This window comes from Topomyia yanbarensis, chromosome 2 (assembly GCF_030247195.1).
Source record: "Topomyia yanbarensis strain Yona2022 chromosome 2, ASM3024719v1, whole genome shotgun sequence".
Lineage (NCBI taxonomy): Eukaryota > Metazoa > Arthropoda > Insecta > Diptera > Culicidae > Topomyia > Topomyia yanbarensis.
Window position 1 is genome coordinate 438,212,844 of NC_080671.1, and position 26,909 is coordinate 438,239,752.

Consider the following 26,909-nt stretch of genomic DNA (forward strand, 5'->3'; position numbering starts at 1 on the left):
CGTGTCAGCTAATAAAAAACGAATCGAAATGTCCGACCGCCAACTAGCCCTGCTGGAGGAGAAAAAACCGTTGAATCGGATTTTCATGCGCCCGGGTGTGATTGAGGAGGAACCGGACTCGCTGGACAGTGTGATCGGCAACCTGCCGTTGACTATTGTTCCCAGCCTATCCCGGATTTCCACCCATGGCAGTGGGTTCAGCCGGCAGGAGAGTGTGAGGTAAGTGACAGCTTATTGCACCACATTTTTCTAGTTTAAACTTGTCGGACATACCGACCGGATAGGTGTAGGTACTCGAGAGCTAGGCCGTTGTTTTGTTCAATCATCCTTCAGGGTGGTTGTTTACCAACATTGTCTGGCACGCGAAAAGCGTTATCGCAGCTTACTTGGATGAGCATGTGCGGTCTATCGTGAATCGTGATCGGTGTGGATTACTTGATGATAGTTTGGTTCAGTGGCTGCGGAAGACATTGAAGAAGGTTATTTTCAGGGGCGTTTGATAAGATTCTTTTCTAGTTTTATAGTTTTATTGAGTGCAATTGCTTATAATGGCAATGTAGGTGGATTTAAAGGAGGAAGTCGATACTATTTTGAATCGTTGCTATGTTCGACAATAAAAAACAAAGCTTGCATTTAATTGCACATTACGCAGGGAAGCTCTGGGTTAGCTAGTAGTATTGGAAAATGGGGGGAGTTCCATTTTCATTGTTTCTTTTAAAGATATAACGCTATCATTATGAACTTCAAGTAATGTGAAATACATTCTTAAATATATTTATGTTTTAATACACTCTGTTTTGGTATTGTGTTTTCGAGCTTGATAAGTTTAATTCTAAATACCAACTAAATACTAAATAACACATTACTTATTTATGGTGGGTTTCAATCTATTCCACGAATCCACTTACGCGGTGCTATAAAAAATCAAAAAATAATTAAGCTTTTCAAGTTTTCAAGTAATGTAGATCTTCTCTAATTCAATACAAATCTCTATTCATCGCAAAAAAAAAAATTCTGTAGCATTTGGCACAAAAAATAAGCCGCGTTGCCATTTTTCTGTCAGTTTCAGATTTATTTACATATTTGTAAAGAAGACTTTCCAACAGTATGCTATGTTGTGCTAAGAAATATTGTGCGATTTAGGGACAACAATATGAAAATTTGTTTATCTTCGAGAATTTTTCAGGCAAAATATGCAAATTGTCCAACGCCATTTTGATCATTAAAAATTGGTCGAAAAATGCCGCAGTAAATCAATTTTTTCCAAATTAGGAATTCTCACGCATGAACTCTATGTATGTTCAGAGTTCCCAGTGTCCAGAGTTTAGAATTCACAGCACAGAGTCCAGAGACCCCAGTTCAGAGCTAAAGTCTTCAGAGTATATTGACTCGATTGACACGTTCCACATGCTATTCGGAGTTCAGAGTCCAGAGTGCAAAGAAAGAGTCCAGCGCTGAGAGTGCAGTGACCAGAGACCAGGATCCAGAATTTAAAGTTTGGGGAAAAGAAACCAGAATCCCAAGTCATAGGTCCACAGCCCAAAGTCCAGAGAAAGAGTCCAGCATCGAGAGTCCAGTGACCAGAGACCAGGATCCAGAGCCCATAGTTCAGAGAAAAGAAACCAGGATCCCGAGTCATAGGTTCAGAGCCCAAAGTACAGAGTCCAGAGTCCAAAGTCCAAAGTCCAGAGTCCAGAGTCCAGACTCCAGACTCCAGACTCCAGACTCCAGACTCCAGAGTCCAGAGTCCACAGTCCACAGTCCACAGTCCAGAGTCCACAGTGCAGAGTCCAGAGTCCAGAGTCCAGAGTCCAGAGTCCAGAGTTCAGAATTCAGAATCCAGAGTCCAGAGTTCATAGTCCTGAGTTCATAATCCAGCGTCCTGAGAGTCCAGAGAGTCCACAGAGTCAACAGAGTCCACAGAGTCCGCAGAGTCCACAGAGTCCGCAGAGTCCACAGAGTCCGCAGAGTCCACAGAGTCCGCAGAGTCCACAGAGTCCACAGAGTCCACAGAGTCCACAGAGTCCACAGAGTCCACAGAGTCCACAGAGTCCACAGAGTCCACAGAGTCCACAGAGTCCACAGAGTCCACAGAGTCCACAGAGTCCACAGAGTCCACAGAGTCCACAGAGTCCACAGAGTCCACAGAGTCCACAGAGTCCACAGAGTCCACAGAGTCCACAGAGTCCACAGAGTCCACAGAGTCCACAGAGTCCACAGAGTCCACAGAGTCCACAGAGTCCACAGAGTCCACAGAGTTCACAGAGTCCACAGAGTCCACAGAGTCCACAGAGTCCACAGAGTCCACAGAGTCCACAGAGTCCACAGAGTCCACAGAGTCCACAGAGTCCACAGAGTCCACAGAGTCCACATAGTCCACATAGTCCACAGAGTCCACAGAGTCCACAGAGTCCACAGAGTCCACAGAGTCCACAGAGTCCACAGAGTCCACAGAGTCCACAGAGTCTACAGATTTCAGAGAAACCAGAGTCCAGAGTCCAGAGAGTCCAGAGAGTCCAGAGGGTCCAGAGTCCAGAGAGTAGCAATGTAACCTGGGCGAGGTACACATAATCCGGTTAAGGAATACGGAGGAACTCAGACAGCGATGATTCGTTTACCGGTAACCGCTGCAGACAAAGCACTGGAGGTAGGCAAAGTTATGGTTGGATGCTCGAGATTCCTACTGCGAGCCGCCCCACGAGTAAATAAAGAAGCGGAGCAATGCTTCAAGTGTTTGGGCTTTGGACATTTAGCAGGGACTTGCAAAGGCCCTGATAGATCCGGGATGTGCTGGAAATGCAGGGAGACGGGTCATCTTGCTAGGCCGAAGTGAACTTTTGCTTTGCACTTCAGCGGACGGAAACGACCATCAGACGGGTTCCTTTAATGCCCTTTCTACAAGAAGGCGACTGCAGTCCAACGGTAATGGAGATAACCCAGATAAATCTGAATCACTGTGACATCGTTTAGCAACTGTTGTGGCAGTCTACGACTGAAACTATGTGCGCTGTCGATGAGATACTACCAGTCGCAGGTCGTCGGGACACCAGTGAACAGGACGCCCTGCTCCACCGGAATCGCCGAACTGACCTCGACACCTGATTGGTTGGCTCGGGTTCGGGAGAACTTCTCTCACCGGGGAATTCTCCGTCAGAGTAGGTTAGATCTATCTTTGGGGATTAGACCGAGTAGTTCGCGAACAAGTCGGGAGCTCAACGAGTAAGTGGTGCTGAATAGTACGAGAAGGGAGTTGCGGTGCTGAATGGCACAAGGGAGCCAAAGGGATCGGTAAATTAGACAATCTGAAGTTTCACAGCTAGCTCTCCGATTGCCATGGTTTGTGTGGATGGTGGTGAGCTAGTAGTGTGCCGAGGTGTAGTCCTGTAACCCTACTGAAGAAGCTAAATTCTAAGTATTTGAAATAGAGTGGGTGCTATGCACATTAAACCCCTCCCCGAAATAATGCCATAAGGTAGTGTTGGGAAGGAATCGGATTCTGGGCAAAAGCAAACCCGTTCGTTGAGTAGGGTTTTGTACATTTTTTTTCCTGCATTCTCAGTGCTGTTTTGAAAGTTTTTTTTTCTGCTTGGGCCGTGGAGTGGTAGCAGGCTGACCAACGTAAGAGGTTACAGCTTGTTGGAAGCCCTGACGAAGCCGGATGTAAGACTGTGCAACGAAAATTCCGCTAGCACATTCCGTAAAGAGGATCGGGAATCTATAATCGACATAACCATCTGCAGTCATTCGCTCTCGAATAACACGAATTGGCGAGCTAGTGAGCAGTATTCACATAGCGACCACCAGGCGATCCACTACAATATTGGTCGGCGGAATTGTATTGTAAAGCGGGGAGCGAGAACTGATGAGCGAAAGTGGAGAAGGACCTTTTTGTGGAAGCATTTCGGGCTGACAACGTAACTCCAATTCCGAGCGCCGATGAGCTATTAGAAACAATAGCGAGGCATGTGATGTAACAATGCCGAGGAAAATGGAGCCGAGGAACTGCCGGAGTGTGGCGTACTGGTGCAACGAAAGGCTCAGCATCCTCCGGGCTGCCTGCCCAAATGCCAGAAGATGCGTTCAGAGAGCGAGTTCAGAGTCCAGAGTCCAGAGTCCAGAGTCCAGAGTCCAGAGTCTAGAGTCCAGAGTCCAGAGTCCAGAGTCCAGAGTCCAGAGTCCAGAGTCCAGAGCCCAGCATCCAGAGTCTAGAGCCTAGAATCCAGAGCCCAGAGTCTAGAGTCCAAAGTCCAAAGTTGCGAATCCAGAGTTTACAGTTCAGCGTCCAGAGTCCAGAGTCCATTGTTTACAGCCCAGAGTCTAGAACTCAGAGTCCAAAGCCCTAGGTTCAGAGTCCAGAGCCCAGAGTTCAGAGCACAACATTAAGAGACCAGAGTCCAGAGTCTAAAATCCAGAGTCCAAAGCCCAGAGTCCAGTGTACAGAGCATAGCGCCCAGAGTTCAGAGCCCGGAGCCTAGAGTCCAGAGTCCAAAGCTGCGAATCCAGAGTCCAGAGTCCAGAGTCAAGAGTCCAGAGTCCAGAGTCCAGAGTCCAGAGTCCAGAGTCCAGAGTCCAGAGTCCAGAGTCCAGAGTCCAGAGTCCAGAGTCCAGAGTCCAGAGTCCAGAGTCCAGAGTCCAGAGTCCAGAGTACAGAGTCCAGAGTCCAGAGTCCAGAGTCCAGAGTCCAGAGTCCAGAGTCCAGAGTCCAGAGTCCAGAGTCCAGAGTTCAGAGTCCAGAGTCCAGAGTCCAGAGCCCAGCATCCAGAGTCTAGAGCCTAGAATCCAGAGCCCAGAGTCTAGAGTCCAAAGTTGCGAATCCAGAGTTCACAGTTCAGCGTCCAGAGTCCAGAGTCCATTGTTTACAGCCCAGAGTCTAGAACTCAGAGTCCAAAGCCCAGAGTTCAGAGTCCAGAGCCCATAGTTCAGAGCACAACATTAAGAGACCAGAGTCCAGAGTCCAGAGTCCAGAGTCCAGAGTCCAGAGTCCAGAGTCCAGAGTCCAGAGTCCAGAGTCCAGAGTCCAGAGTCCAGAGTCCAGAGTCCAGAGTCCAGAGTCCAGAGTCCAGAGTCCAGAGTCCAGAGTCCAGTGTCCAGAGTCCAGAGTCCAGAGTCCAGAGTCCAGAGTCCAGAGTCCAGAGTCCAGAGTCCAGAGTCCAGAGTCCAGAGTCCAGAGTCCAGAGTCCAGAGTCCAGAGTCCAGAGTCCAGAGTCCAGAGTCCAGAGTCCAGAGTCCAGAGTAAAGAGTCCAGAGTCCAGAGTTCAGAGTCCAGAGTTCAGAGTCCAGAGTCCAGAGTCCAGAGTCCAGAGTCCAGAGTCCAGAGTCCAGAGTCCAGAGTCCAGAGCCCAGAGTCCAGAGTCCAGAGTCCAGAGTCCAGAGTCCAGAGTCCAGAGTCCAGAGTCCAGAGTCCAGAGTCCAGAGTCCAGAGTCCAGAGTCCAGAGTCCAGAGTCCAGAGTCCAGAGTCCAGAGTCCAGAGTCCAGAGTCCAGAGTCCAGAGTCCAGAGTCCAGAGTCCAGAGTCCAGAGTCCAGAGTCCAGAGTCCAGAGTCCAGAGTCCAGAGTCCAGAGTCCAGAGTCCAGAGTCCAGAGTCCAGAGTCCAGAGTCCAGAGTCCAGAGTCCAGAGTCCAGAGTCCAGAGTCCAGAGTCCAGAGTCCAGAGTCCAGAGTCCAGAGTCCAGAGTTCAGAGTCCAGAGTCCAGAGTCCAAAGTTGCGAATCCAGAGTCCAGAGTCCAAAGTCCAGAGTCCAGAGTCCAGAGTCCAGAGTCCAGAGTCCAGAGTCCAGAGTCCAGAGTCCAGAGTCCAGAGTCCAGAGTCCAGAGTCCAGAGTCCAGAGTCCAGAGTCCAGAGTCCAGAGTCCAGAGTCCAGAGTCCAGAGTCCAGAGTCCAGAGTCCAGAGTCCAGAGTCCAGAGTCCAGAGTCCAGAGTCCAGAGTCCAAAGCCCAGAGTCCAGTGTACAGAGCATAGCGCCCAGAGTTCAGAGCCCGGAGCCTAGAGTCCAGAGTCCAAAGCTGCGAATCCAGAGTCCAGAGTCCAGAGTCAAGAGTCCAGAGTCCAGAGTCCAGAGTCCAGAGTCCAGAGTCCAGAGTCCAGAGTCCAGAGTCCAGAGTCCAGAGTCCAGAGTCCAGAGTCCAGAGTCCAGAGTCCAGAGTCCAGAGTCCAGAGTCCAGAGTCCAGAGTCCAGAGTCCAGAGTCCAGAGTCCAGAGTCCAGAGTTCAGAGTCCAGAGTCCAGAGTCCAGAGCCCAGCATCCAGAGTCTAGAGCCTAGAATCCAGAGCCCAGAGTCTAGAGTCCAAAGTTGCGAATCCAGAGTTCACAGTTCAGCGTCCAGAGTCCAGAGTCCATTGTTTACAGCCCAGAGTCTAGAACTCAGAGTCCAAAGCCCAGAGTTCAGAGTCCAGAGCCCATAGTTCAGAGCACAACATTAAGAGACCAGAGTCCAGAGTCTAGAATCCAGAGTCCAAAGCCCAGAGTCCAGTGTACAGAGCATAGCGCCCAGAGTTCAGAGCCCGGAGCCTAGAGTCCAGAGTCCAAAGCTGCGAATCCAGAGTCCAGAGTCCAGAGTCAAGAGTCCAGAGTCCAGAGTCCAGAGTCCAGAGTCCAGAGTCCAGAGTCCAGAGTCCAGAGTCCAGAGTCCAGAGTCCAGAGTCCAGAGTCCAGAGTCCAGAGTCCAGAGTCCAGAGTCCAGAGTCCAGAGTCCAGAGTCCAGAGTCCAGAGTCCAGAGTCCAGAGTCCAGAGTCCAGAGTCCAGAGTCCAGAGTCCAGAGTCCAGAGTTCAGAGTCCAGAGTCCAGAGTCCAGAGCCCAGCATCCAGAGTCTAGAGCCTAGAATCCAGAGCCCAGAGTCTAGAGTCCAAAGTTGCGAATCCAGAGTTCACAGTTCAGCGTCCAGAGTCCAGAGTCCATTGTTTACAGCCCAGAGTCTAGAACTCAGAGTCCAAAGCCCAGAGTTCAGAGTCCAGAGCCCATAGTTCAGAGCACAACATTAAGAGACCAGAGTCCAGAGTCTAGAATCCAGAGTCCAAAGCCCAGAGTCCAGTGTACAGAGCATAGCGCCCAGAGTTCAGAGCCCGGAGCCTAGAGTCCAGAGTCCAAAGCTGCGAATCCAGAGTCCAGAGTCCAGAGTCAAGAGTCCAGAGTCCAGAGTCCAGAGTCCAGAGTCCAGAGTCCAGAGTCCAGAGTCCAGAGTCCAGAGTCCAGAGTCCAGAGTCCAGAGTCCAGAGTCCAGAGTCCAGAGTCCAGAGTAAAGAGTCCAGAGTCCAGAGTTCAGAGTCCAGAGTTCAGAGTCCAGAGTCCAGAGTCCAGAGTCCAGAGTCCAGAGTCCAGAGTCCAGAGTCCAGAGTCCAGAGTCCAGAGTCCAGAGTCCAGAGTCCAGAGTCCAGAGTCCAGAGTCCAGAGTCCAGAGTCCAGAGTCCAGAGTCCAGAGTCCAGAGTCCAGAGTCCAGAGTCCAGAGTCCAGAGTCCAGAGTCCAGAGTCCAGAGTCCAGAGTCCAGAGTCCAGAGTCCAGAGTCCAGAGTCCAGAGTCCAGAGTCCAGAGTCCAGAGTCCAGAGTCCAGAGTCCAGAGTCCAGAGTCCAGAGTTCAGAGTCCAGAGTCCAGAGTCCAAAGTTGCGAATCCAGAGTCCAGAGTCCAAAGTCCAGAGTCCAGAGTCCAGAGTCCCGAGTCCAGAGTCCAGAGTCCAGAGTCCAGAGTCCAGAGTCCAGAGTCCAGAGTCCAGAGTCCAGAGTCCAGAGTCCAGAGTCCAGAGTCCAGAGTCCAGAGTCCAGAGTCCAGAGTCCAGAGTCCAGAGTCCAGAGTCCAGAGTCCAGAGTCCAGAGTCCAGAGTCCAGAGTCCAGAGTCCAGAGTCCAGAGTCCAGAGTCCAGAGTCCAGAGTCCAGAGTCCAGAGTCCAGAGTCCAGAGTCCAGAGTCCAGAGTCCAGAGTCCAGAGTCCAGAGTCCAGAGTCCAGAGTCCAGAGTCCAGAGTCCAGAGTCCAGAGTCCAGAGTGCAGAGTCCAGAGTCCAGAGTCCAGAGTCCAGAGTCCAGGGTCCAGAGTCCGGAGTCCAGAGTCCAGAGTCCAGAGTCCAGAGTCCAGAGTCCAGAGTCCAGATTCCAGAGACCAGAGTCCAGAGTCCAGAGTCCAGAGTCCAGAGTACAGAGTCCAGAGTCCAGAGTCCAGAGTTCAGAGTCCAGAGTCCAGAGTCCAGAGTCCAGAGTCCAGAGTCCAGAGTCCAGAGTCCAGAGTCCAGAGTCCAGAGTCCAGAGTCCAGAGTCCAGAGTCCAGAGTCCAGAGTCCAGAGTCCAGAGTCCAGAGTCCAGAGTCCAGCGTCTAGAACCAAGAGTCTAGAACTCAGAGTCCAAAGTCCACAGTTCAGAGTCTAGAGTCCAGAGCACAACATCAAGAGACCAGAGTCCAGAGTATAGAGTCCAAAGTTCATAGTCCAGAGTTCAACCCACGATTGTCCTCACTGCTTGCATAGATAACTGCATACAACGAGTTGAGATAGCAACCTGTAGTTGGAACCCACCAGCATGAAAACATAAAAAACAAATATGATTGGAGAGGCATGCGGAGCCCGGCAGGACGCGATTTCGTTTACAAGGAGTGGTAAGCTGTAGAGATCAGGGGGTTACGCCACCAGTAGCCACAGCGAGTACCAGCAGCGGCTTGGTACAGAGGAAACCAACGGGAGATGGGGTTACTGAATCGAGATCAGGTAGCGACACTGCTCAGAATGATTCACATTTTGTGAAGTCGTGCTTGACGGAGGTGAGAAAAAAGATCGACGAGCTCTATGACTTTGTGAAGGATAAGCACAAGGTGTGTGACAAATATTAAATCGACCGTAACAACTGCTGAATGCGAGCAGAAGGTGCTCTTGATGAGAGCTGAATCCGTCAAAAAAGCTCTGATGGAAGCCACAGAACACGCGACGGCAGATACTGAGGTGCCACCGAAGAGTCACCACAATACTCTCTCGAAGAAAAGAATGAGGGACACAGCGGGAGAGCAAGATGACCCGAAAAAGCAGAAGAGCGAGTTGGAGGGGTCCAGCGAACAGAGGAACGTTGGGAAAGACCGTGGTTGGGGCATCATGAGAAGCCAGTAGGCGAAGCGGAGGAAACGGAAACAAAGTGAAGAAATGATGAAGGAACAAGAGACGAAAGAGAAATGCAAGACTCTTCGGAAGAGGCTCAAGGGCGATGCACTGATCATCGAAGCGAAGGATAAAACGTTCTTCTCAAGAAAATGAGAGAGGACCCAGAGCTGAAAGAAATGGGAGAGAATGTTGTTAAAACGAGGCGCACTCAAAAAGGCGAGATGATCTTCGAGCTGCAGAAGGATCCTTCCGTCAAGTACTGGATCTACTGCGAGCTCTGTGTTTAATCCTTGGGCAGTGAAGCGAACGTGAGAACCCTGTCGCAAGAAGCCGTAGTCGAGTGCAATGGTCTAGACGAGATAACGACCGTAGAAGAACTGATGGGGGCACAGATCGAGTAGTGCAAACTAGATGTACCGGCTACGATCCGGATTAGGAAATAGTATGGAGGCACTGAAATGGTGGCGAATCGACTATCGGTGATCGTTGCCAACAAGTTGGCGGACACCGGCAAGATAAAATTCCGGCTGATCAGTGTGCTCGCTGAGAGTTTCTCCACGAGTTACCAAGCATATGGAGCGGTGCTTCAGGTGCTTGGAACTCGGACATCAGTCGAAAAACTGTAAAGTCCCGGACAGGACTGCACTGTGTAGAAAATGCGAAGAAAAGGGGCACGTTGTCGGAGGCGATACCGGAAGTACCTGCCTCGATTTGGACGTGCCTCGTTACCCCTTTGGCCGAAGTGTGTGAACGTGCAAGAGACACTGGAACACGTGGCCTTCGAATGCCCTAGTGTGAAGGAGTATGCGCGGTGTGACAGTCGACAATATCATCGAAGAGATATGCCACGACGAGCATATTTGGGATGCTGTCAACAGAGTGGTTACGGGTATACTCTCCGGGCTGCAGAGAATGTGGCGAAGGGACCAACAAAGTAGCGCCGACAGCTAGAAAGCCTCCATGCAACCACATATCGAGTTGCGGGAGAAATTCCGCCGCCGGGGAACTCTCCGCCGGTGTAGACTAGGTCCACAGCCGAGGACCTGTTGAGTATTACGCGATCGCACTCTACTGGGTAGCTCATGAGTAGGTTAGATCCATAGCCGGGGATTGGAGTGAGTAGATCGCGTCGAATAGCTAGCAGTGGGTTGTTAGGGCGCCAGTGAACCGGAAGCTACGCTCCACCTGGAATCGCTGGGCAGACCAGTTGAGAAGGCTAGGTCAGCCGCCGAGAACTGGATCGAGTAGATCGGGACGATGCGAAGAGCAAAGTGGCTCACGAAAACGATCATCGGTGTCGGAAAAAATCTACCGCCGGGGAATTTACAATAAGGTAGATTCCCTGCCGTGGACTATCCGACTATATCGCAACAAAAATGGGAGCTAATTAGCTCATAAAAAAGGCAATCGGTACTGAGAAAAATTCCACTACCAGGGAACTCTCAGCCGGAGTAGTGTAGTTTATCGCCAGTTATTATCCAAGTAGATCTCAATAAAGCTGGGAGCTAAATGGCACAAAGAAGCGAGCATCGGTGTCGGGAGAAATTCCTCCGTCGGGGAACTCTCAGTCGGAGTAGGGTGAGTTCACCGACGGGGACCATCCGAGTGGATCGTGGCAAGGCTGGGAGCCGAATGACTCAAGGAAACAGAAGCTAAATGGCTCATTGAATCAACATCTAAACGGCTCATTGGGACGAGAGCTAAAATGGCAACGTAATAGATGGAGACAAGAAACAAGAGAAGCGTCGAGAGTGAAAAAAACGTTCAAATACACTACAGGCCAGGCATTTGAAGTTTTTTAAACCTTATTAAATAAAACTTACACCCTTACAGACATTTCCCGATCGCGACGAAGTCGTTTGGTATAAGAGACTAGGTCCTCCGAGCCTCGGTTAACAAGTCGAAGTTCCGAGTGATTACATAACCTTTCTGTATGAGCAAAGCCAAAATATCTTATATACTAGAAGTATGCATTTGACTATGTAATATAATAGGCTGACATAACACTATGACACTCTACGAAAACCAAGTAGCAATGTGCCAATACAATTCAGCTTTTTAAAATATTGCATGGTTGCGATTTCAACACGAAGATGTCTTTAAAGATGACGACATTGACGTGAATGAAAATATGAAGAGAAGACGGAAGAGGATCTCAACACGTAGCAGCAAGATGCGTCAACAAGACCCGATGGACACATGAAAGTTAATTTTAATTTTTTTATATTGTAAAAATTATAAAGAACCTCGACTCAGTTATGCTGACGCATTGAGCTGTGTCAAATAAACAAGAAAAAAAATCAATGGAAACATAGTCGAATGCTCCTTTTATTTTTAAGAACACAGACGCTATTTGTTCTTTTTTTTTTGAGTAAGCGAGTTGGTTGTCTGACGAAAGTAGCACCAGACAATCATTCGTCCCCTTTCCTCTCCGAAAACCAAACTGGGTTTCTGATAGCAAGCCGTTCGCCTCAACCCACTTGTCGAGACGACGTAAGTTATTTTTTTCCACAATTTCCTGATACAGGATAGCACTGCAATCGTTCGATACGAGTTATGATCGGAGGCTGGTTTTCCCGGTTTTGGAATTGTGATGACTCTCACTTGTCTTCAGTCACGCGGGACAATGTTCGGCTCAAGAAACTTGTTGAATAAATTCAATGAGCGTCTTTTTGCTAGGTCAGGCTGATTCTTCATCAAATTGAATTCAATTGTGTCTGGACCTGGAGCATTATTGTTGCATGAGAGGAGTACAATTGAAAATTCCATTATTGTCAATGGCGAATCTATGGAATCGTTACTTGTGAGAGCATCGCGAATGATTTTCTGCGCAGGAGCAGAATTTGCACAAACTTTTTTGGCAAAAACTAAATATCCAGCGATTCCAAAAATCTTCGCTTTCATTAGTCACGTTTCGATTCCTCATTCTTCTGGCTGTGTTCCAAAGAGTACTCTTTTATGTTTCTCTTGACAAGCCATTAACGAAGCGTCTCCAATATCTAGACTTTTTGGTACGAAGGAGACTGTCAAATTTGTTTTGCAAAATCATAAAATTTTCAAAGTTCTTACGTGTTAATAATTTTTACAATATAAACCCGAAATTTTTTGTAAGCAATTTGTTTAGCTTTGTACGCATCAGAGCACTCTTTGACCCTCCAAGGATTAGGAGGGCGTCTATTTATTGTGACACCAGGATTGTATTTCGTTAGGGCTTGTTCTGCTGCCTCAATAATCAAGCCGGCTAGGAATTCATATTCTTCGGCAGGGGGTAGCTTTTCTTCCGAAACAAGACCAGTGGAAATTAAAGCTTGGTATTTTTCCAATCAATATTTCGTGTCAAGTTATAAGGAACATTGATTGAATTCGTGAGGCCTAATTCACTGTTAATTGAAATAACCACTGGCAAATGGTCGCTACCGTGAGGATCAGGTTCAACCTTCCACGTGCAATCTAACCGAGCATAGAGATGGATCTAATGCCCTTGCACGTGCTGGTGATCTGAGGATGCGTGTTATTTCGCCTGTATTTAAAACTATCATATTGTACTCGTCACAGGTATTGGTATATCAAAAAGGATCGATTATCATTGAAGAGGGAACCCCACCCCACAATACTCCATGCGAGTTAAAGTCTCACGCAGCTCTTGCCTAGCTTTCCTTGAGACGATAGTTGATTAGAAACAGCGATGAGTACACCCCCACCACGTTTTTTCCCTGCACTGGTTGGGTCTCGGTTGTTGCGATAAACCATATACTGAAGCTGAAGCGAGTTGATTTCATCATTCAGCCAGGTCTCTGTTAGAATAACAACATCATGTTCAACATCCGAAACCCCGATGAAGAGCTCATCGATTTTTGTGCGCAGTCCTCTAACATTCTGATAATATATTTGAAGCTGACGATGTGGGTGGCCTTCTGATGATTCGATATCAAGTGAACGCGTTACTTAAAGCGTTACGTTTTAATATGTACAGAAATAGGTGAGCGCACTTATTATGTGTGCTTGTATAGGTGGACACATTAGTCCTTTAAAAGTTAATATACAATTAAATATAAGTGATTAGTACGATCAATTCATTTGAAATATTCGAACAAATTCTAACAATTTTTCTAATCATTTGATCAGGCAATTTAATGTTTTAATGTAAAATATGGATTCGTATTTCGAAATCGAATCTTTTGTGAACGCCGCAGATACACGATCGGCAAGTTCGCCAAAGACGCGTCACGCTTCTGATTTCCGGCCTTCGCCTGAACCTCGGCAAACCCCCTGGTAGGCTCATCGTCCGTGCTGTATCCAGCTCTTAATCCAGTTCCAGTGTAATCTTTTCGAATGCCGAACTTGATCCTCACGTTCGGCTTCGGCTGATGTACGTGAAGACGCCAGCTCTTCTGCTGAGTTCGACGTTCCATTACTGTTACGTTTTCAAACACCTTCTGTAAAGTATTAATAGAGAATCGCTTTAAGGGATTTGCTTCAACCCATTTGCTTAGTAAATAGCTGTTTAATTTTCTCCACTAAAGACCATAATATCAAACGTGTTTCTGTTAGGCACAAAACTATTTAACAGAATAACCGACGTACAAAATAGACACAATATGCGACACGTGCAAGCAACTGGTAAACAAAACAAGTCTTTCGCCCTCATTGGTGTCATCTCTTCCTGGACTCTGCCCTTTCCCTATCTGATGGAATTTATCAATCAGTGTCGCGTTGTCAAATTCCTAATTATTCGGTAGCACGCGGAGTTCCCGATAAATCATAGGCAGCCAAAACAATTCAGCCCGCGTGATTGCTCGCCTGATCAGCGGAGGTTTTTATTTCCCCGACAGATTCAACCGGAACAGCATTGAAACTGTTAATTAAAATATTTAGCTGATTGTGATTGCGGTAAAATTCGTATGAATGAGTATTTCAGCAGCAGACTAAAAACAAATATTTATCATTATCTTTACCATCGATTCCGAGAAAGATGATTGTTTGATTCAGATGCCGGGGGGTAGCTGGAATTCCTTTAACCTTGTTACTGGATGTTGCTTTCGACAGATATTTTAAAATAGAAATTTTTCACGAGGGAATTGACCAAAGAATCTAATTTTGGTTCTTTTCTATAATGAAAGAAAATGGGCCCCATTTTTCATTTCAATCCAAGCCAGCGGTGCAAATTGGCGTCAACAAAATTGACAGTAAATTTGTACGAAAGGTGAGTAGATCGTCCCTTTTCTCACATCGTTGTTTACAGTCTTTGAAACAGCCATTCACATGTTTAAAACAGACATTTCAATTGAAGTAAATCTCAGTTTATGAGACTACAGGAAATACGTATTGCCAGTCAGTTACTATCTCGTTGCGTAGACAACAATGCGTCTAGCTCAGTTGTGGTTTCTTCCAGTACCCGAACGAACTGGATGTAATCCGGAACAAACTGGGAGATGTTTGTTTGCGCAATCGATTTTCTTTTCCGGCAGCATGCAGGAGAGAGTTTGTCTTTGTTCCGAGTAATTCAGGATCTATAAGTAAGTATTTGAAAACAGCTCTGATTAACAGTAAATTTGGTTAGAGTCGTTTGGACTGATGAATATGCAGGTTATCATCGTTACTTGGTGCCACCGCAAGCGTAATTTTGTTTACTGCTTCGTGGACTGTTTGTACTTTATTTTTGCTTGCCCCATGACTGATCTTTATTTGTAGTGCCAATTATCAGGGTGATTTTGTGGTTAAGTGTGTGGTTTGAATCTATTAGCATGATTGACATTGGTCATAATATCGCTTGATTTATTACGATTGGAAATAACCGGAGGGGAAGGAAGTTCAGCGCTTTTCTTGGCACGTTGTTTTCTGTACATAGGATTGTGGTCGTCGATTATAATCCTAACTAGTTTCGACATCCTCGTTAACTCGCTAATTCTAGATTACTGTACATTAGACCTTTTCACATTTTGAAAAGTTTTGAAATATACATGGGTCAGCTCAGATTATTTTTCTAGGTGGGAATTTAAAAACTTTTGCCATAAACAACCTAATTTGGACATGATTTAGAGGTGTCTCCAATCAAAAATCGTGTTTTTGCTACGTTTCCATAGGAAGATCACTTACACTCTGACTTAACAGGCCCTACATGCCCACATATCATCAAAGGTTGTTCCTTAGACATATCTTAACATGTTTTAACAGGTGAACATAGCTCCAATCGCAATAGAAAAATTGTTAACTGAATTTTCACATAGAAAAGTATATCAAAACTAAGGAAAATTAATAGAATTTTTTCTTGGTTTTGGTATTTTTTCAATCTAATTAAGTGTAAGTGATCTTCTTATGAAAATATAGCAAAACACGATTTTTGGTTGGAGACACCTCTAAATCATGTCCGATTTAAGTAATGTTTGGCGATAGTTTTTAAATTCACACCTAGAACAATAATTTGAGCTGACCCATGTATATTTCAAAACTTTTTCAAAATGTGAAGGGGTCTACTGTACATGTTTAGATGGAAAAATAAACATAAAATGTCGTCCAGATTTGCTAAAGCTGGATTGGGTGAATTAAATATCTCGATCAACTTATTGAGTGGACCCTAAGGTTGTAATTTGAGATTTTTGCTATTCTCCTTGTTCTTCAATGGTGGTTTTCATGTAACTTCAACATCTAGATGTTTAGTCGCAATTGGTGAGCTCGTATTTAACTTGACGTGGTCCGGAGGCTTTTCCACTAAATCAGCATTACAGTGATTATATCACATAGAATCTTTGAATACGACTACAGGCCATATTCGATTATCCCTAGTCTCGATTATCCGTAGAAAATGACTCGATTATCCGTAGTCCGAAGAAATTGTTTTAATTGTACGCATATTATTTTCTCTAACGTTACATTACACATCTATAATTGTAATTGATACCAACTACAGTTTCTGAAAGAATAAATATTTTCTAAAAAAATATGAAATCTTCATAGAAATACAGAAATTTTACTTAATTAGCATATAACTTTGAATTCGATGCGATCACTTATATATTTTTATACACCAATCGCCTACAATTGATACTAGCTACAGTTTTTGGAAAACCAGAATTTTATGTTCTCACAAAATATTCACAAAAATAGTGTACAGAAATTTCGCATTTTTTATAAAAAACTACAAGGGGCAACCCTATGGGGTTGCACGAACTGTAGACGTAGGACTACACTACTTAATGTAAAATATTTATTTTCTTAGTACTTAGTGTGTGGGAAAAACACCCGGACCGGTGAAGAAAAATCAAATTTTAGACAATATAATCACATCTCATGTATAGACCAAGCTTTCTAGTTGCTCTCAAACAGATCTTAAAAGTTCAAACACCCTTGGATAATCCTAAGTTTGTAGATGTGTTTCGATGCCACAGGATTGTAAAATGGTTAATATTACGTCATGAAAATTCAATTCTTCCGTGACATTTTTTTTCCTGCAAAATGCTCTGTGTGTATGCAAAGCTCATGATTTGTTGAGATATCAGCATTGATCGGAAAAATGCTTTCCAACGCTGCGTATTGCATGCATACAGGACATTTTGAAGTCACCCGAAGCTGTTCATTTTACCACCGCCACATGTTCAATTTACCCACTCGCTATAAACATGTCTCATTTTTGGACATGGTTAGAAATCAAGAATCATGTTTGAAAAAATGTGGTTATGACGAAGTATTTTTACCAGATATGCACAAAACATGTCTAACAAGAAACATATAAGGTGATTGTAATATCTCATTCACTTATTAGTTAGAAAATAATGAGTTTGCTTAACGTGTTCATTTTACCGCCAGTTCCCCTACCTACCAACACATTCGCCCCAAACATTGAACCCAAGCGCACAATGCAAAATGAGTCAACGCTGATGATGATGGGTAGAGCGAAAGAGACAACTAGTGTGAGGTGTAAATATACCTCAGTTTCTTACCCCTCAATCTCTTACTCAGCAGTGTCCTACACCGCCAATAATACCTAGTTGTTCTGGCACCACTGACACTGCACATCGGATGTTGGATACTGCCACGATTGTCCTTTGCCAGCGTCATTGTGCAGCAGATTCTCGTAGAGGTAAGTTATATACGAAGGAGGCATCTACGTGTCGAGTGATTTCCTCAGTTGTAATAATAAATGGCTTCCTATAATACATCCTGTGCAGACGGACGATTTTACAACTAGTACCACCACGACACTATTAGCGCATTTCACCAAAATTCAACGCGGCCATTCCCGATTGAAAGGAACGGCCGCGCTTAGCCCATCTGTCATAATATCGTGATTTTGCATAGCGAAGGGCTGAATGATAACACATTTTGTTCCAAAAACAGCCCTGCGTTATGCAACACTTCGTGCAGGTTGATTATACCAGTTGCAAGTGGGGCCAAAATCACCAAGTTCCGTAAAATTCCTTTTAAATTACAGAATTGATAAAATTGCCGGGATGAGCTAAACTAATTAATCAAATCCTGTTTTAAAAACTGTCCTTGCGTTTAAACCAAAATGGGAAGCTTATTACTACCACTACATTACTTAATTTCAAGCGCAAATAGCAAATGCATGTGCTAGTTAAACAAAAAATTTACTGGCAACATTACAGCGGCATTTAGGAAGCAGTTGGAGCGGTCGCCTGTTGGACGACACAGTGTAGCGTCCCTCCACAGCCAGTGTAACGGACTTCTAATGGCGATTTCGCTTGAACCTGAGTCAGGTTCTAACCCCAACCGCTGTCAGTTCATACATTTTGACAGCAGTTGGGGTTAGGAACTGACTCAGTTTCGACTCAAACAAAAACCACATAACTCAGCTACACTGGCTGTAAAAAACACAGCGCAGTGATCTGCTTCGCCAGCCGTTCAACAGGGAACTGAGCGTGTCTGGCCAAGTCCGTTCTTTAAATAGTCGATGATGACGTCATTCATAGAAGCGTTGCGCGCTAGGTACACCAATCCGTCGTACAGGGCTTGGGAAGCGCTATCTTCTGTGTGTTAATGCGCGATATTTTGACAAGGTTGTATATTATTTAATTTTTTAATGCTATGATATCAAAAATCTTTGGGTTTATCTATTGGAATCTATTCTTAGAAGTATTTCGGGGCGATTTGCGCAAAAAATTTGAAAATTTATCGTGAGATGGCTGAATTATATGCGTTTAAAATTGGACCACTTTTCGTTACATACCATTTTTGTAGAATTTGCAGAGTGCACCCCCATATCGAAAACAAAGACGTAGTCCTACGTCAAAACTTATTTGTCTTAAAATACCTCTAACTTTAAAAGTATACTTTGTATTTTAAATGTTTTAGTTCCATTCGAAAGGTGAAAAAATTTCCTATTGAATGGTGTTCTCATATCTTTTAGTTAATTAGTTTTAATTACATTTTAGCGGTAAAGTAGTTAAAAGTCAGTGTTTTTGAGGAGGTTTTTGCTAATTTTCTCGAAATAATGAAGTATGATTATAGCAATATCCGTTATCCAAAATTTGGGTTTTAGGACGATTCATAATTTGTTCTTGGACGTCATATTCTTATCTCTTCACATTTCTTTGTAATTTCATTACTATACTTTTCCTGTAACCGACTTGCAAGTGCTTAAAGGACTCTAATCTAAGAAATATGCTTTATATCGTTATTTACAAGATTTCATTGGAAAGCTGAGAAAATGTTCTATCAGTGTATGTACAAATATTTTTTAGTTAAGTGTACTAAATGATTTTTTACTAACGAAATAACTCAAAATTTGTGTTTTTTGGAGACTTTTAATTATTCTAATTATTAATCAACAAAATTTATCGTTACTCTTGTTCATTTGATGCCCCTTAATGTTCTCTATTACTTTTTATTCAACACTTTGTCTATATCTCTTTTCATTTTGCTTCTATTTAATAGTTAACACAGCATGACCTCGCCGCAAATGTAGTTGGTTCGAAATCGTTATTTTTGCATATGAAACGATGTGATAAAGACGATTTTGCGTCGAAACCAAAAGAGATAATTGGATGGAATCAAAGAAGGAACTGTAGAACTTGCTGAGAAGCATTATTTCCATGGTAATAATGGTGATGTTTATAATTTACAATTTTAAGAAAATTAACGAAAATGCTAATAATAGCACTAACTTTAAACTAATTTACTTCTAAAAGAATACTAAATTTACTTAACTGAAAGGTATTAATACATTTTTCTCTGTAAAATTTTCCTGGCTTTCTAATAAAAAGAAAAAAAATACAATAAGTGCCATACTTTTTCAATTAGAGCTGATATTAGTGAAAATGTGAAATCCAAGTTGAATAACCCAAACTCATGAAAATAAGAAAAGGTAAGTGTATCATGTCAAAGAACGAATTATGCAGCTCTTCAAGACTAAAAATCTGGATTATTAAAATGATGATATTAACTATTAGGATTTTCAAGAAATGAACGAAAAATCGATTAAAATTGTTTAATTTTCAATAAATTACTTTGAAAAGGCTACTTAAACTCATTAGCTGAAACATGTGACAGCATCACTCAATGCGAAATTTTCTCACCTTCCCAGTGGACCTAAAATATTTGAAATACAAAATATACTTTTTGAGTTAGAGGTGTTTTAAGACAAATAAGTTTTTAACACAAAAAGTTCAATAACTTTGTAATGGTTGAGATTTGATGGTATATGTAGAACAATTTTTTTCTCCAAATATGACAATCTATCACCCCTCGAGAGATTCTTAACCATGAACCAAACACCCTGTATATATATATATATATATATATATATATATATATATATATATATATATATATATATATATATATATATATATATATATATATATATATATATATATATATATATATATATATATATATATATATATATATATATATATATATATATATATATATATATATATATATATTTGAGCAGTGGCGTAGTAGCAGAGAGGGAGGGGGTTTGTGGACAAACCTCCCCCCGAAACATTTTAAAGAAATTATTAAAAAATTAACATGTTCAGCAAAAATATTCCTAATATTTAAAATGAAATTCTCAAAGCTTCATTTGCAAAAGTTATCTTGTGAGAATATTTCCTTGTAGTGAAAATTGTCGACAGACCTTGACACACACCGGTTGGCTCGCTGCGGAGGTTAGGTCTACCGCCGACGAGTACAACGAGTAGATCGCGGCGAAGCGAGGAGCTAAAGGGCTCCTGATATCTTGACAAAACTGTGAGCTTATTGGTTCACGAAACGGACATCGGTACCGTGAAAAATTCCACCATATTCTGTAGTCCTTGAATGACGACGAATATGGACTGGAGAGTGTACGAGAAGTATCACCATAGCAACCACCAGGCGATTTGCCACCGTATCGACCAAGGAGAAGGACGACCGGCAAGCTAAAGTGGAAGACGAAAGTTTTTAACAAAAACCTCTTTGTTGAGTCAATTCGGCGAACAGCGGAATTAAGCACCTACGTCGATGCTGCTAATCTAACAAGAAGCATTGTGTTGGCTTGTGACGTTACAATGCCACGAAAACTGGAGCTGTGCATTAGGCAGTGTGCAGCTTACTGGTTAAATGAGTAGCTAAGTACGCTGCTTGTCTTAGAGTCAGAAGGCGGGCTCAAGATCGAAGAGTGAGAGAGGAGCACAAGCGATGTTTCGAGAAGGTAGGGACGCTTTAACACTGGAGATCATGCTTAGCAAGATAGTTTGCCATAAGTGGCTGTGCTGAGAAGTAGTTGTCTATCCTTGGGGGACGCGTACTGAGTCGACGCCCGAAGATGAGCACCCATCGACACCATAATCGTTGAGGGTCTCTTCCCGAAGCAAGATCCAACTACATGGTCACCGACACCGTACGGCGAAGAAGAAGGAGCAAACACAGCCGGGTGGCAAGCGACTAACGAAGAGCTCAACGAAGCGTCGATGCGACTAAAATCAATGAAAGCCCCCGGTCCGGAGGGTGCGAACAGATCTAAGCAAGAAAACACTGCCGTAAAAATACATACAGTCGTGATTCGCTGGTTGGATACTTTTTAACTGGACCGCTTTTTAGTTGGACCTCCGCTAGTTGGACCATTGTCCAACTAAAAAGCATCTGAACGTCAAAATCTCATGTCAAATCAACGTTGACAATCAATCTGACAATATTTAGAGATGTGAATAGATGCAATTACACTGCCAACATCTCCTTTGAAGAGTTTTTGACATTTGTCAGTCGGTCCAACTAGCGAATCAAATTCGTTAGTTGGACAAGGCTGTGGCCCAACCAGCGAATCACCAATGTACTCAAATTATAGGATATAATCTTATTTTTGCACGCCGAGTTTGTTATTGAGCATGTTGTAAACCTTTGTGAAAAACGACTTTTTCAAATGAAACGCTAGATTTTTGTTTGGCATATCTTGTCAAAGCCAAGTAACCAACAGTGTTCTTAGACTTTTTCACTGTCAACACATTATTTTCCATTGAAGTGATCCCTTAATTGTGGAACCTCTTCACGCTTACTGCCAGATGTATCTAATTGTCGATCAACATAGCTTCATATCTAGACGTTCTACAGCGACTAACATTCTGTGTCTAACATCATACAATATCCTACATAACAGAGAGTATGGAATGTTGCTATCAAACTGACATTATTTACACCAATCTGCTGTACTTCAGTGATGTACATCTAGTGCTAAAGGCACCACGAATTTCCTTCGTGGATGATCTCACGATATTTCGTCTGATTCGGTCAGTGGAAGATTTCTCCAAAAAATAACCTTCCAGTTTTTGTTGATTGGTGTAGCAAGAACAGCATCTATGTAAAATAAATGAAAGTAAGCTCCGGTTGTTTTAACACTAACTGCAGAAATTGAACGCGAAATTTTTTCTCTGCAAAGATAATTTAAAATTAAAATTTCTGCCAGATACGCTCGTGCAGGAGATACCGTCAAGTTGAGTTTGCATCGGTGGAGTACCCCCTTACGACTGTCCTGGGTTTTTACTTGTCTGATATAGTCAAATAAAAAGCCGTACGGTCAGAAATGGTGACACCTGGACATCATGGCCTGCTAGTGCAATTAGAAAGTTTCCGTTTGTATCACGAAAAAGAAGGATTCCTAATGCCCATGGGTGTTTGGTATCATTACAAAGACAGTCGACTTATTTCTAGATAACATCATCTATATAAAAAAATGGCATCCAAAATAAAATACCAGTAGGGATCCTGGAAAATGGCAGACGTTCGACTTCAATTTTTCTTGTCAATATTAATGTTTGTGGGTACATATGATATGTGACAATCATTAAAGCGGCCAGGCCAACTGTGCAGCGTACAAAGTGAAGATGATTCAAAATTATACGGCAATTAAATTAATGAAAAATTCATTTCATTTAATGAAAAATTTAATCAACGAACTATTTCAAACCTTGAATAAGGAAGAAACGTGAACAACCGTACCGACCGTTTCAATTTGATGGGGATTTGATAAATCGTTGGGAGTGACGTGGCTAAGAGGATTATTGTCACTCCTTTGGTCCTAGGTTTCTGGGATGGGATGGGACAGAAGTACTTAGACCTGTCCTGACTAATGAGCCAGGTTATAGCGCCTTTACTCGCTCTAGTAATAACATCGAAACGAGTATAGAAATAGTTAGAAGTTACAGTAGACGATTGGTTAAACATTAGTAACTACGTCGAGTATGTCTGCGAGAAGGCGGCCTACGCGGTGATTCGAATTAAGCCAAGCACTGGCGATACAAAGAGCAGTAAGATTCGTCTCCTTGCTGGGGTGGCGTCTTCGATACTGACATACGGTGATCCAGCCTGGGGCACATCGCTGAAGGCCAAGCGAAATCGAGATAAGTTGAACTTACAGAACCATATCGTGATAGGCAGTATGCGTCATCGCCGGGATGATTCTCGCTGGCATTATCAAAAATTATCAACGTTATCAATGGAGGGGAACGAGAGGTGTGCGGAGGAAGGTTGAGAGCCGACCCGATGGTCAAGTTCCAAAAGAATCGGGATAACACAGAGAATGGATGATGGACCCTCGCCTTTTTCCGAAAGTGTCCTTGTAGTCGAACAAAATGCATGGAGAGATAGTGTATCATTTGACGTAGTTCCTATTAGGTCATGACTGGTTCAGGAAGTATCTACAACGGTTCGGTTATATGCTTTCATCCTACTGTCTGGAGTGAGAATGTGTGGAGAAAACACAGAACTGCCTCAGATTTGAGAAGATGCGAACAGAATTACCGAATTACAGGTCGCCCGTGAAGTAACCCGAGTAGTTCGTGTTTATGCTCTGCTGAATGCTAGATGCGCCAGCAGCGAGTTGACAGGACCCCAGCGAACCTCATGAAAATGCGAGCCTAATGGCTGTCGGAAACAGGAACTGAAGGGCTCACTAACAATCTTTAAATATCAGGAGAAATTCTGCCGTCGAAGGACTCTCAGTCGGAGTAGGACAGATTCACTGCCGGGGACTATCTCAGTAGATCGCAACTAAGACGGGAGGATTTAGTTTAAGGAAATTTACCAACAAGGACTTTCCCAGAAGATACTTGGTGCCAAATGGATCAGGTATATAGAAGATCTAAAGGTCGTGCTGTATACCGAGAATGATGAAATGCAAAAGGAAAGTCAAGAGCCAAAAGACTCAAAGGAAGAGTAATGGATCAGAAAAAAACTCTGAATTAGCTGAGAAAAAATATGAGCAAAATGAAGAGGTGCAATAAAGCACATTCAGCCTTCTCGCGGAGAAAGTAATAATTTATATCTCAAAATTGGCATCAAAACAATTTAGTGTGTTCAGAAATTTTCGATTATATCACATAGAAACGACTACTTTCTTTTTAGTTAAGCTACATTGTGATCAAATTCAGTAGTTAACTTGGCGACCTTTATTACCTAGTTATGTCGTGGTCGAAATAATGTATAAAGCGGGTTCAGTGCCAAGTTCTCTCTAGAGGTTCCCTGGGCTTGACGTGAGCCCTGGTTTGGGGTTCTTTTAAACTTAAAGCGTATCATAACGAGACTCCCGAAGATGAATATACTCAGGTTTTTTTACGCGGAGGATACAGGCCGCGTAAATGAAAACCACGTAAAAAAACTTGAGCGTATATATATTCATCGCGATCATCCACGAATACCTATAACACCCCGGTGATAAAGTGAACCGTCTAGCACTTATAAATTTGCAAACACAGTCTTGAGCGTAAACCTTCAAATGTCCCTGTTCGCACGATCATCTATTGCTCATGTCTTGAAGTCTGTTTCCTTTGTTCTAGACCCAATCAAAAATAACACTGTAATCAACAAGACAAATCGTTCCATGGTAACATGACCGGGAGCTCTGGTGATATGGGGAAGATCACTTTCTTCTAAAATCTGAGCTTCACACTGAAAATTGGGTATCGTATTCACAATCCGCGCGATCATTCATTAACACACGCGAATATACAAATGGTCACACAGTTGCAAAATCGAGTTTAAACACGAGTTACATACGTGCTGGCATACGCGACAAACACGTGAACATACAAACGCTTGAGCTCTTCGCGATCATCCACGCACACCTACGCTCACGATCTCGCAATCTTGATGATACCACGGTGCTAAAGCTTTTTGAATGGAGAAACAAATTATTTTTATTTCTGAGCAACCAACAGTAGCACTGTTCAATTGTCCTTTTCATCGTATTCTGCAGCGCAATTATTCATCAAGTATACATCAATTTCTTAACCCATGGCGTTTTTGCCCTGTTCCTCTCCCATGACGTTTTTGCGGGTCTTTTTGGTTTGGACTGATTTGCGATCTCATTGCTCTATCGATGAATGAATAAAATGAAAAATAGAATTGGTGAACTCGTATTGACTGTTAGTGTGTCTATGTGCTATGTGATATTTTCCACATATCAATAAAAGAATTTTATGGATCTACACTATCTATGGGCTGCTGATTTATTGTTCAACAAAGACCACGGAAGCTCTTACGGAAAATACGGATGGTATGCGGAAGTCTCCATCACACTATGAATAGAAAAAATCATGATTGGCGAAGGTTGACCCTCAGATTGATCCTAATCTCGCTAGGAATCAATGATCCTGTTTATAAACTGTCGAAGTGCTAATTATATCGTATCTTGTTTCATAAGTCTGCCCCGCTGCTGGTAAACAACCGATTCTTACCGGTCACTAGCAGAACCTGCTATCAGAGAGGTAGTAAAGATTTCAACTAAATTGCAGCGTTATCAGAGCTGCGTTTAATTGTTGTTTACAGCACAATTTATCAGACAGGTAATAGGGATCTCATACGGTTCTTTTATCACTCGATAGGCGATCGAGGATTACCATTTGATTACATTGCTTTTTTGATATTCCAATATTTAAATGATTGAAACAGAATGCTCCATCGCTGACGTTGCGTCAGACCGAAGACTACATATTAAGAAGACTGATATCTCTTTCATTCCCTCATAAAACGAGAAGCGACAGAGGTTACAGCGCCTCTATTGGAGGAAGGTAGGAAGCTTAATGTAAAAGTGTATATGTGTGTGTGTGCATCACAATGCGAAGTACCACCTTTACCCGCAAGTGGCGTTGTTGTTACTGTCTCCAGATTTTGGACAGAGTTGCCAGTCTTCTTGATATGCAGTCTTCGGTCTTACCCTATTTGAAGAGTTTCCATGTTGTCTTGACAACATCACTTCGTTCGCAACAGAAAACAATCCATAGTTTGGCTAACTTCTCATATCGAGCGTTGATGCTCCGTCAGTGACGGAGCATTGAACGTCACAAATGAACGTGCTACGTTGAATTTGAATGAATTCGCTTCATTGGCGAGGTTTTGCTAGGTTGGTGTAAAAGTTTATTCTGGTTGAGACTTTATTCCATCAAATAAGGCTATCCCTTTCGTAGTAGGCGTCGCTTTAACTCACGTGTTCCAAATGTCCTGCATACATTCAGAGCACAAAACAGAGTATTTTTTTGTTTTTTCCCATCCCACTCTGATTATCTTATCTATGACGTCAAAGTTTTCTTCGAACGTGACGAATTAATTTGTACCTTTCAACCACTGTTGAGTCACCGCGAACCAAAACACGTCACGCTTCTTATATTTTTGTTTTCGGACAGATCAAACATACAATGCCCCGATTAATCTCAGGTAGCCCGACACTCATTTAGCTGCTGATAATGTGTTTCCCTGGATCTCACTGGTTTATATAGTAACAATCGAATTAAAACTGTGAAGTGTGCGCCAAGCGCTATATTTTGACTGATAGAACCAAGAAACGACTCGTCAAAAAGGATTAATTAGCGCACCCTCAACAAAACCCCCCTCTACCTTTGCCGATGTTTTGTCTTAATGCATGGACAGCACGTGCTGCTGGAGGTTGGACGATCATTCGTTTTGACGGCTCGCGAATTTCAACACTTTTTGTTTGGCGATCCGTTTGTTCTGCGTTGGTTGTGTTTAACATTTATTTTCGAGTGTCCAGGTTCACCCCAAGAGCTGATGATTGTCATAACTTACTCGTCCACCAACCAAATTCCAAATTCTTGACAGTAGCGATATTATATTTATCAAAGACGAATATGTTAATCAAAATCATGTAAATGATCTAAATGGTGACGTTTTAACAATAATGATATTTGTCAACGATGTTTGCCAATTGAGTACCCGAACAAAAGCATAGTTGGCTCTGCCAACTGGCAACAAGCGCCATTTTATCGAAGGCAAACCCGCGATCTATATTCGTTCGAAAACATCGGATCATCCGATTTGCACTCTATTTAACGTACCACTGTGTTCATATTTAAGTTACCCAAAAATATTTATATTGCTGTTTGTCAAAC

At 43.3% G+C, this 26,909-nt stretch overlaps 1 protein-coding gene across 1 annotated transcript in view; it reads left to right on the top strand.

Moving 5' to 3' along the window:
- The first annotated feature begins 28 nt into the window (after window positions 1-28).
- LOC131685569 (G protein-activated inward rectifier potassium channel 3-like) overlaps window positions 29-26,909 on the top strand; it is a 90,605-nt gene continuing 63,724 nt past the window's right edge. The window contains exon 1 of the mRNA XM_058969386.1: window positions 29-219. Coding sequence (XP_058825369.1) covers window positions 29-219 — 191 coding nt within the window. The remainder of the gene's footprint in view (window positions 220-26,909) is intronic.